The sequence below is a fragment of the Gastrolobium bilobum genome, unplaced genomic scaffold (genome assembly GCF_033153095.1).
Source record: "Gastrolobium bilobum isolate Gb01-03AN ecotype WA unplaced genomic scaffold, APGP_CSIRO_Gbil_v1 utg16102, whole genome shotgun sequence".
Taxonomy (NCBI): domain Eukaryota; kingdom Viridiplantae; phylum Streptophyta; class Magnoliopsida; order Fabales; family Fabaceae; genus Gastrolobium; species Gastrolobium bilobum.
This window is the reverse complement of record NW_026895969.1, coordinates 165,054-176,712: the sequence shown is the minus strand read 5'-3', so window position 1 is coordinate 176,712 and position 11,659 is coordinate 165,054. Positions and strand designations below refer to the sequence as shown.

Sequence of the window (11,659 nt, the reverse complement as noted above, 5' to 3'; positions counted from 1 at the left end):
TGGAGAGCCTGAGTTATCTGCAAGTTTCTGGTAAACACATAATATGATTAATAAATGCTCTAGGCAATACCCTTTTTTATCCAAGATTCAATGATAATTTCTAAGGGAGAATTTTTTAATCTTCAGTGTTGAACTGATAATTTACCACTCGGTAATTTCTTCCTTTTTGTTTCTCTAATAAGAAATCAAAAGCATCCAAATTTTGTCATACAGTAAGAACCAAAAAAGTGCAATATTGTGAGTGGTAAAGACTAAGGATGAGATGATTAACGTGTTATTTTGCTTAATTTAATAAATTTTTTGAGATGAGGAAACTGAGCATTACGGTTATTAGTCGGTTATATTACCTTCTCGTACTCGACAATAGCAGCTAGACATTCTTCATTAGATGGATCCAGTACCACATAGTTTCTATTGCACCTTTATTTTAGTTTCTGAGCAAAAGCATAAACGTGGGCTACAAAATATCATTACAAATGTAAAGATTGAGCTCTTAAGTAATAGCCCGTTATGAGAGTATTTTGGCCACAAAATATCATTACAAATGTACAAGATTGAGCTTTTAAGTAATAGCCCATTATGAGGGTATTTTGGTCATTTGGGGCTTAAATGACACATAGTGAAACTACAATGGATGTAACTAATAATTTTTAAACCACATGGTGCTAAATGATACACACACAAATCACAATAGGTGAAAGTGAAATTTTTCCAATAATTTTTTGATAAACTCATTTTTTTACCATATTCCCAGCAATCATAATTCTTGGGTAAAAAAAAAAATTCTCAACCAAACATCCTATAAAGAGAAAACGAGTTTAAAATGATAGAAACAATATGAGAACTAAAAATATTGCAAAACTAAAATTATATTATTTATAAAATAAAAAAATTAAAAAAAACTCTCTTTAATTTTTCTCCTTCTTTTAAATTTTAATTTTTTTCTTATTTTTTCTTTCTGTCCAAACAAATGAGCCAACTGGGGCATGAGAGATAGGTTAAGTGGTAAAAAATTTCACAAGAAAAAATAGAGCAGTAAAAATCAAACCCATAATATTAAAGCTCTGATACTATGTAAGAAAGTAATTCAATTTAAAAGATTAAGCTAAAAAGTTATATTCACAAAATTTTTATTTATAAGATACATTATGTATTAGCGATAATATACTTTCCAACACATAAGATACTATCCCTAATATATAATATAATTTGTAAAAAATTATAAAACAAAAAATTATAAATATAACCGGGCCTCATAAGTATTGCAAATTGGCAATTGCTATGAAGCTTTGCTAGAAGGTATTTTTTAGAATTCTCGAAAAACTGAATATTTGTAAATTTTGTATTTCTGAATATTATTGTTCAAATATTTTCGATCGTATTTATGAAAATCGTGATTCTTGAATAAAATAAATTTATCCTGTACGAAAGTTTCTATCCAGATTTCTTCTCGCGAAGTTTGAACTTGATATGAAGGGGCGTAGGTCCTAACCGTAGAGCAAACAGGATCGAGCTACACTGCAATAGTAAAGTTGAGATGTCTCAAAGAATCGGGACAAGGCTGTTCGTCAGCAGTTAAGTTTCTTCTTTTGTTCCTCTTTCCTTTACCCTTCTTCATTAATGTTAAAAACCCCAAGTTTCTACCTTTGAACATTGCTTCATTTCATTTCCCAGGATTATCGTTTTTCACTACGAAGGAGCAGCTACAGATGTTGTTCTCTCCATTCGGAGTAGTTAAGGAAGGTGTGCCGTCTTTTTCTTTTTCTTTTTATTCTTCTCAAATGTTGTTTTCCCCGCTCCTTTTTTGCTGACTCACCGTGCTGTGGGTTGTTCAATTCTTCATTTGCAGCTAGTCTAGTGATGGACCCAAAAACTGGAAGGCCCAAAGGGTTTGGTTTTGTCTCCTACGAGTCTGAAATTGAAGCGGAAAAGGCTATGAAAGCCATGAATGGCAGGGTAATTTTGTCTACATCTATTGGTGTGTCATGAGTGCAATAAAACTGAATGCATCTATTTAGATAGGTTGTTTCATTTATTTAACAACATACCGTTTGATTTAATTTGTTTGGTGGTGTCAATGACTTTGCACTGATGTTGTTTGCTGAAATGCCTGATTGATTGGTGATTGGAGATAAGAAAGATATACTATTCATATGGATTTAAAGCCTTAGTTCGGTTTCTAGTTTAGCTTTTCCCGTTTGGTTCTCTAAGCTCTATGATGCCAACAAGCTTTCCTTGTTTTCTTTAGTGGGGTCAATGGAAACATTATTTATTACCACGGGAAGTTGAGGTGAATACCTTTTCACTTGAATCACTTGATTTCTTTCACAAACTAGTTTATTCCACCTTAGGACTCCGATTGAGCATCCTTGCTCGATGGAAAGTCAGGTAGATACTATTTTGAAGGCTGTTTGAAACTTGAGGAGAACCTTTAATATTCTCCTCAAGGACCTCAACTTAATAATCTGCTGCAAGCGGTGGTGGTGGAGTGAAGCCATGAAGAAGGAAATTTGATGTAGTTATATCTTCTTTCCTAAGAATAAATATAATGTGTTTCAGCTGTTGCTAAATTTATTTAGGCAGGGGTACGCCATTCAATATATTATAATGGAAACGCTGAGTATGTTCACAGCACATCAGTCGTTTTTCTGATGGACAAACTCATAATTAGTTTCTTGGGAAAACTTAAAAGACCCTGTGGGTTCTCCTTAGATTCATTTATCTCCTATGCTGTTTTTTTAATCAGTTACATCTCCTATGATTTTTTCATCAAAGTCCAACCCCTAACACTGTTAAAAATTATTTTATTTTACGTATTTTGTCCTTATATTGATTCCACATATGTTTGTGTAAAGAACCTTGGGATACACCACCCCAAAAGCTAGCTCAAAGGGTGGGAGTGCCCAAGGCCTTATAAACTCCACATTAGTTGCTCTTCAACCAATGTGGAACTATATATCTCAACAGTTTGCTTTTGCGTTTTCTTATAAATTCTAGTAAGCATTTGCTCAAGTGATAATTAACTTATCCTGAGATTATTTCCTAATCAGCAATCATTGGACCAATTAAAGCTCCATGCCTTTGTTTGACGTCAAAAATTGCAACAACAAAAGAACATCAGTTTCCAACTAGAAGTCCTGCTGTCATTTTGATAACTGTTGCTATATTTGCAGAAATATGATCAATAGCATTCTCATTCAAAGTTATTATTGCAGTTGTTGTTTCTATTGAAAAATGAATTAGTCGTAGCCTCATTCATGGTATTGGTATGTTGTTTTCATGGCACCTGTCAAGACTTTAATTCAGAGAATACTTCTGTTTTCATTCATATATTTTCCTCTTCAATGAGGTGCATTTATACAGATCAAGTACTTCCTAAAAATACAAATCAGAATAACTTTGTTTCCTAAAAATCTTCTAACAACTACTTTGTTACAAACAGAAATTTAATTTTAAATATTTACAACAGTATTTCAAATTCAAAACTTCCTAATCCAACACTCCCCCTCAAGTTGGTGCATGGATGTCATACATGCCTAACTTGTCAATTGTCTTCATTAGAGCTTTGCCAGAAACTGCCTTGGTCAAAATATCTGTCAACTGGTTTTCTGATCTGATAAATGGAGTGGTGATAATTTTCTGATCCAGCTTTTCCTTTATAAAATGTCTATCCACTTCAACATGCTTTGTCCTATCATGTTGAACCGGATTATGAGCAATTTCAATAGATGCCTTATTATCACAGTAAAGACTTATAGGAAGATCATAATTAATTCCTAACTCACTCAGAAGATTTTTAATCCACAAGAGTTCACAAATACAATGTGCCATACCTCTGAATTCTGCCTCTGCGCTTGATCTTGCAACAACCTTTTGTTTTTTACTCTTCCATGTGACTAGGTTGCCTTCTACCAGTGTAAAATAGCCTGAGGTGGACCGTCTAGTGATCTTGTCTCCAGCCCAATCAGAATCAGTGAATCCTTCAATGCCTTTCTTGCTGTTTTTTGAGAAAAGAATACCTTTTCCAGGTGATCCTTTCAAATACCTCAGAATACGGTGCACGGCCTTCATATGATCTTCACTAGGAGAGTGCATAAACCTGCTTACTATCCCTACTGCATAGGCGATGTCTGGTCGAGTATGTGAGAGATAAACAAGCCTTCCCACTAGTCTTTGATATCTTCCAATGTCAGCCTTTACTTGATTGGGGTATATACCAAGTGTGTGATTCATTTCAATGGGATTCTCAACCGGTTTGCAAGCCAACACTCCGGTTTCTGATAAGAGATCTAGAGTATATTTCCTTTGGGTTAGAAATATGCCATTTTGAGATCTTGCAATTTCTATCCCAAGAAAATATTTTAAGGGACCTAGATCCTTCATTTCGAACTCAGTTGCCAAATGATGTTCAAGGGACTTCATCTCATCAATGTCATCTCCGGTTAGCACCATGTCATCTACATAAACTATTAGAATAGTTATTTTCTCCCCTCTATGTTTATAAAACAGAGTATGGTCACAATTGCTCTGTTTGTACCCAAATCTTTTCATTGCTAAAGAGAAACGCCCAAATCATGCCCTGGGTGATTGCTTGAGTCCGTACAAGGCCTTCTGTAGTTTGCAGACCAGATTTCCATTAGATTGAGTTAGTTGCACTCCTGGTGGTATATCCAAGTAAGCTTCCTCCTCCAAGTCACCATTTAAGAATGCATTTTTTACGTCAAACTGTTTCAAAGGCCAATCCCTGTTAGCTGCTAAAGAGATTAGTATCCTTATAGTATTGAGTTTAGCTACCGGAGCAAATGTCTGTTGGTAGTCAATGTCATACTTCTGTGTATATCCCTTGGCCACTAGTCTTGCCTTGTATCGGTCTATGCTCCCATCTGCCTTTAATTTCACTGTAAACACCAATTTGCACCCGATTGTCTTCTTTCCATTTGGCAAAGGTGTTAATTCCCAAGTTGAGTTTTTTTGGAGTGCGTCCATCTCTACATTCATTGCTTTCTTCCAGTTTGGATCATCCAATGCTTCCTGTACACTATTTGGAATTGACACACTAGATAATTGAGTTACAGATAATGCATATGATTCAGATAAGTGTTGGGTAGATACATAATTGCTAAGGGGGTACTTAGCCTTTGCTTTGGGATCAGGTTCATAAAAAGTTTTTGGAATACCTTTGTTCATCCGAGAAGATTTTCTGGCAGGTATTTCAAGTGTATTCGAAGGAGGGATTAGAGTTACCTCTGTGCTATGTTCAGTTTGAATTTCTGGTTGAACTTCAGGGACAGCCATAGAAGAATCTTCGGGTATGTGTGTTAGACAAGGTTCTGCATTCTGTGATGCTGTAGGTTCATCAACTTCTGGTTGAGTATTCTGTTCTTCAAGATGAGCATGCTGTGCTGCTTCTGGTTGAATGGCCGAGGGTGCCATGTGAGTAGAGAGCCAAACGTCTTCTTCTCTAGTAATTGTGGATGCTGGATTCTCCCCCTGAGAAGGAGAAGTGGAGGCTCCCCCTGAGTAATAAGGCTCAGTTTCCCTGAAATTGACCTCTAAAGTGACATGCATTTTATGAGAAAGAGGGTCAAAATAGCGATAACCTTTCTGAACATCTGAATACCCAACGAAAATACATTTTTTTGCACAAGGATCCAATTTAGATCGCTGGTTTTTGGGAATATGGACATAGGAGGTGCAGCCAAAGACTCTGGGTTCAAGGTTAGATGAATGAGGGGTAGGAAAGTGAGAGGTAAGGACTTGGTAAGGTGTTAGGAAATTAAGGACACTAGAGGGGGTCCTATTGATAAGGTATGCAGCAGAAGTGACAGCCTCCCCCCAATAAGAGGAAGGAACATTCATGCCAAACAAGGAAGCACGAACTACTTCTAAGAGTGTGCGGTTCATTCTCTCGGCTAAACCGTTTTGCTGTGGGGTATAAGAACAAGAGGTGTTGTGTTTAATGCCATGAGAAGACAAAAAATCAGCAAAGTTCGCAGCCATATACTCCATGCCATTATCTGACTGAAGGATCTTAATATTGGTATTAAACTGAGTTTGAACCATGCAGAAAAAAAAATTAAACACAGAAAAAACTTCTCCTTTATTTTTTAAGAGACTCACCCAGCACATACGCATACACTCATCAATGAATGTTACATAATAAAAAGATTTGGATAAGGAAGGCACTTGGGCAGGGCCCCAGACGTCAGAATGAATAACTTGAAACGGAATAATACTTTTATTCAAACTTGGATAATAAGGAATTCTATGGCTTTTAGCCAATTCACAAATAGAACAATGGAAATCAGCAATGCTTACATCAGAAAAAAATTGGGGAAATAATTTTTTGAGATATCTAAAAGAAAGGTGACCTAATCGTCTATGCCAAATCCAGATAGTATCTTTTGCAGAATCCACAGCAGAAGTAGCAGACACACGAGGAGGAGCATCACGACTACAACGGGAAGCATCCAAAAAATACAACTTGCCTTTCCTAACACCATAACCAATGATCTCCTTTGTTTGGTTGTCCTGGAAGATACAGACAACAGGCAGAAAAATCACAGAACAATTAAGGTTAGAAGTAATTTGACTAACAGAAAGAAGATTGAAGTCCAGAGAGGGAACAGCCAAAACCAAGGGAAGATGTAACCGGTCAGAGAGAGAAATTGAACCTTGACCAACAATGGCAGAGGTTCCACCATTGGCCGTAGAGATCACAGTCTTTGGGGAAGGGGAAAGATTAGACAAAAGGTTAGGATTACGAATCATATGATCAGAAGCACCTGTATCAATTATCCATGAATCAATTTGAGATAGGGTAGAGAAAGCATGAGACTTACCAAGAATACCTTCGTATACCGCATTGGCTGAAGGAGGGGGACCCATATCAGGGAAGACAGGTGCAGCTTTGTCCAGAACCTTACGGCGAGGTCTCTTATTAAAATCCCACCATTCGGGATATCCAATGACTTCATAGCAGCGCGTCTTCGTATGAGCAGAATCTCCACAGTGGGAGCATAGAAGCTTGGAAGAAGGAGTATCTTTGCGAGATTTCAGAGAGGCAGAGGAAGAACGAGAAGTGTTCACCACCATGGCTGAGGATTCATTAGAGGAGAGAGGACGATTCATGGTGACGCGTTGCTGCTGTTCTCGCCGAACATACGCATAGGAGCCTTCAAGGTCCAATTTCGGGTCCTTCCGGAGGATTTCACCGCGAACCTGGTCGAACTCAGCATCAAGACCGCTGAGAAAGATGTGAACGCGTAAGCGAACCATAGCTGAGTGCATCTGAAGAACCCCCGCAACAGTGCCAGCCTGAGTAGATGTACGGTGGTCAATCTCCTGGAAGATGGAGAGGAGGTCATTGAAGTATGTTGAAAGGGGACGGCCATGCTGTTTGGTGTTGAAGGAACGTTGATTCAACTCAAACAAGCAAGTTTCGTCGGAGCCATCAAAAAACGTACGCTTGACAGCGTCCCAGATCTCAGAGGCGGATTCGAGCCGTATGAAGCGCTGCATCAGGGATGGAGTCATGGAGTCAATGAGCCAGCTCTTGACTCTTTTGTTTTCAGTAACCCATGTATCATACGATGGGTCTTCAGGTGGGGGTTTGGACAAGGTTCCAGTTAAGTAACCAGATTTGTTTCGCGCTCCGATGTGCATATCTAACAACTGGGACCAAAGAGGGTAATTTGTGTCGTCAAGCACAACGGTGATGGGAAAGGAAAAGTTGTCTTGTTGAATGATGATGTTTGAGGGTGGAGGAGGAGGAGGAGGAGTGGGAGGAACCACGGTGGTGGAGTCTGGGTTTTCCATGGAGGTGACTTAGGGATTCGAAGAAAAAAAAATAGGGATTTTGAGAAGAAGGAATTTGGGATTCGAATGAAAGAAACCGGTTTTGGGTCGGATACGGGTCGGCTATTAGTGGGAATGGATGGTTTGGTTCGGGTATACAAAGAAATTGAAGAGAAAATTGGGAAATGGGGTTCCTGGATCAATAATTAACTGATACCATGTCAAGACTTTAATTCAGAGAATACTTCTGTTTTCATTCATATATTTTCCTCTTCAATGAGGTGCATTTATACAGATCAAGTACTTCCTAAAAATACAAATCAGAATAACTTTGTTTCCTAAAAATCTTCTAACAACTACTTTGTTACAAACAGAAATTTAATTTTAAATATTTACAACAGTATTTCAAATTCAAAACTTCCTAATCCAACAGCACCATTGCTGAACAAGACTCCTTCATGCGTAGTTGGATACTAGAGCAGTGTGAATTAGCATTTGCCCACTTTTGGGGCAGTTTATCCATTGTGCCATTGAAGTTCGAAATTCATCGGTGTCGGTTTTCTCATTAAATCAAGTGAAATTGGGCAATAAAATTCATGAGGAATACTAGTGTTAAACTGGGACAAAACGGGTAATATAATCTAGTTTTTAACAGTGTTATGAGTTAGACTTGAATGGAAAAACCATAGAGGAGATAAGTGATTAAAAAATAGCACAAGGGGGGAAAATGATTCTAAGGAAAATCGTAAGGTTTTTTTTTAAGTTTATAGTTGTAATGATCGTCATAGGAGTTACTCATGAAACTTGAATTGTGTTAGTTATATTGCTCTTCAACCTTGTTTACACCTTTTTACCATTACGGATTCATACGTACTATGTAAAAGTAAACTATGTTTTGTGCTTCTCTAATCTTGTCCTTTCGTTGGAAATATAGTAATCATCCAGCTAAATGCTCATGGCATGGCTTATTGTAGTTTGATACTTTAAGAACATCACATTAGCACATACACATCTAGATTGGACCAATTTTGAATTTGATATGCTGCCTGCATGATAAGTGAAAAAATTGGAAAACAAGTTGGGACATGGGAATTCTAAAGATTGCGCACATCTAGCGCGCAAACTGAAACACTGTTTCTTGCCACATTACATCCTTTGAGGAGAAAAAAAAATTTAACCGTGAAATACAATTATCGGAAAAATGATGGGAAAGTAATTTTTTTGAAGAAGTTAAAAAAAATTATTTGGTAAATAGAAAAATTTTATATTCCCAAGTGGACATTTTGTTTCATTTTTACACTACAAGAATTTTACAATCAAAATTATTTTTCTAGACAAATTTTCCTTACTCCATACCAAAGATAATCATTTATGAATCACATCTACCGCTTTATTAGCTTTCTCAAAAAAATCTACCTACCAAAATCTTCCTTTAGTTGCATACCTTCCTCTTTATTGTCGTTGACCTTACTAATAAAAAGAAGGGAAAAGTTCACCGATGCCTTTATGGTTTACTCCAGAATCACTTATGTCCCTTTGATTTTTTTCTTATCACATATGCCCCTATGATTTGTAAAATGTAAAAGGATATGTTTTTTATCATATATGTCGCTGTGATTTCTTAGTTTTTACAAAGCACAAGGCATATGTGATCGAAAAAAAATCACAGGGACATGAGTGATTCTGAAGTAAACCACAAGAGTATTGGTGAACTTTTCCCTAAAAAGAATCATAGGCATAGCTAGGGATCTGACATAATAAATTTACATAGCATCCGTTTGTTGTTTTATGGAATTGAATTTTGAATTTCCTGCTTGGTGCAGATAGTTAATGGAAGGCTGATTTTCGTTGAACCTTCAAACGCTAAATGACCGGGAGAAGACGATGCCTCTTGACACTGGGTGATTATATTTGTCCATGGAACTAATTTTGTGTTTATTAAATATTTTTTTTTTCAAATGTAGAGTCAATCTTGACTAATCAAAGTAACGACTCATCTTACATTATTTGTCCATTATTTCATATTTATTCGTCACTCATTCAATTTGGGACATTATCCCATAAGCAAAACAATCGCCTACATTTGGAACATTCATGACTAAAAGCTCGATGTTTCTATTGATTGGGTGAAAATCCTACAAGGGGATACAATTGAGATCAGAATAACATACTTTCCAAGCGAATAAAACTTCTTGCTGCAGACAATAAATAAAAAAAAACACCTAAACCCAGATATGCACACACACTAAATAAAGAGAAACAAACTAAAATTTAAAAAACTAATCAAGCTTTCTTGGGAGACTTAGTGGCCTTAGAAGGAGACTTAGGCTCCTTGCTAGCCTGAGTCTTCTTAGGCAACAGCACTGGGTTAATATTGGGTAGAACACCACCATGTGCAATCGTAACACCAGCAAGCAATTTCCCAAGCTCCTCATCATTCCTCACCGCAAGCAAAACATGCCTCGGGATAATCCTGTTCTTCTTGTTATCACGAGCTGCATTTCCAGCCAACTCAAGCACCTGCATCCATTCCCATTAACACACACAAATATTCCTCAAATTCAGAATATTAAAAATTTAATTTCAAAGTTTCAAGTTAATAAAGCAAAATTAGGTTACCTCAGCGGCTAGATACTCGAGTACAGCAGCCAGGTAAACAGGTGCACCTGTACCAACGCGCTGTGAGTACCTTCCTTTCTTCAAGTAACGCCCGATTCTTCCAACGGGGAATTGAAGACCAGCCTTCACGGATCGAGAAACTGGCTTCTTCTTTGGGCCTCCACCTTTTCTACCTCCTGCACCCTTCTTCACTTTTCCACCACCGTCCATTGGAACCCTAGCACTGACTGTGATGAACGAATTTGAGTTTTGTGTGATTTACGAAAGAGAGGGAGGGAAGGTTTTGTTGTGAAATGAGGAGGCGCCAGCGCGGTTTTATGGAGGTTTCGGTGAGTCTATGGATTGAGCACTGAGCGGAATGTGATCGTTGGATTGGATCCTATCTACGACTGCGGATGATTTATATTTGCAATCCGTGCGCTTTTGAATGGACCAATGGAACGCCACTATTCGACTCCCTCTTTCTTCATATTTGTATTGCGTTTGGATTCTTTTTTCTCTTTTTTTAAATAGATTGGCCACGTCATCCTTCTTAAGAGCGAATAAATTTTTGGTGCTACTGTTGCACCAAAATTCAGTGCATCTAATCAATGGAAGCATTACACATCATAGGAGAGAGAACAAATTTGACAGAGAAAATAAAATTTTAACTGACATATAATATTTCTATTAGTGGGATATACTGAATCTTTGGTGCAACAGTAACACTAAAAATTTATTCCTTACTAGTTGTGTTTAGCATTATTGTCTAGTACTCTAGTCTTTTTGTATGGGCTTTTAAAATAATAAATTTTTAATAATTTGCTTTTTTTTTAAAGGAATTCCAAAGAATTTTTGAGTAAAAAAAACAAAGAAAGGTTATATTAATAACTTTGTTCGCTTATAATATTTTATAATTAAATTTTAACCGTTGATTTTTATCAATTTAACGGTTATAATTTATTGGGTCATATTTATTAATTAATTATTGATAAATCATAATCATCTAATTAACCAAAATTAACAGTTAAGATTTGTTGTAAGATGTTTTAAGTGAAAAGATGTTGTAAATATAATATTTTTCAAAACAAATATTTTGATGTTAATATATATAAATATTTTTATATATAAGATTACTAAAAGGGATTGTGAGGGTTGGGATAAAATTGAATTTTGACAAAATATTTATTTTTTCTTCTGCTTTTTTCCTATAAGTAAGGAATCTTGGCTCGGAAAAAAGGTATTATTTTAACCTTTTTTTTTG

At 36.6% G+C, this 11,659-nt stretch overlaps 2 protein-coding genes across 2 annotated transcripts; one reads left to right on the top strand and one right to left on the bottom strand.

The window, feature by feature from the left end:
• The first annotated feature begins 1,411 nt into the window (after positions 1–1,411).
• On the top strand, positions 1,412–9,823 carry LOC133297037 (small RNA-binding protein 11, chloroplastic-like). The gene is made up of 4 exons (XM_061496090.1): positions 1,412–1,574; positions 1,675–1,743; positions 1,850–1,956; positions 9,621–9,823. The coding sequence occupies exons 1-4, from the start codon at positions 1,538–1,540 to the stop codon at positions 9,666–9,668; spliced, it is 261 nt and encodes an 86-aa protein (XP_061352074.1). The 5' UTR covers positions 1,412–1,537; the 3' UTR covers positions 9,669–9,823.
• An 88-nt stretch (positions 9,824–9,911) lies between these two features.
• Positions 9,912–10,689, bottom strand: LOC133297036 (histone H2A). Its single transcript, XM_061496089.1, has 2 exons — positions 10,417–10,689; positions 9,912–10,317 (listed from the first exon to the last, which is right to left on the bottom strand). The coding sequence occupies exons 1-2, from the start codon at positions 10,624–10,626 to the stop codon at positions 10,081–10,083; spliced, it is 447 nt and encodes a 148-aa protein (XP_061352073.1). The 5' UTR covers positions 10,627–10,689; the 3' UTR covers positions 9,912–10,080.
• Between the last annotated feature and the right edge of the window lie 970 nt (positions 10,690–11,659).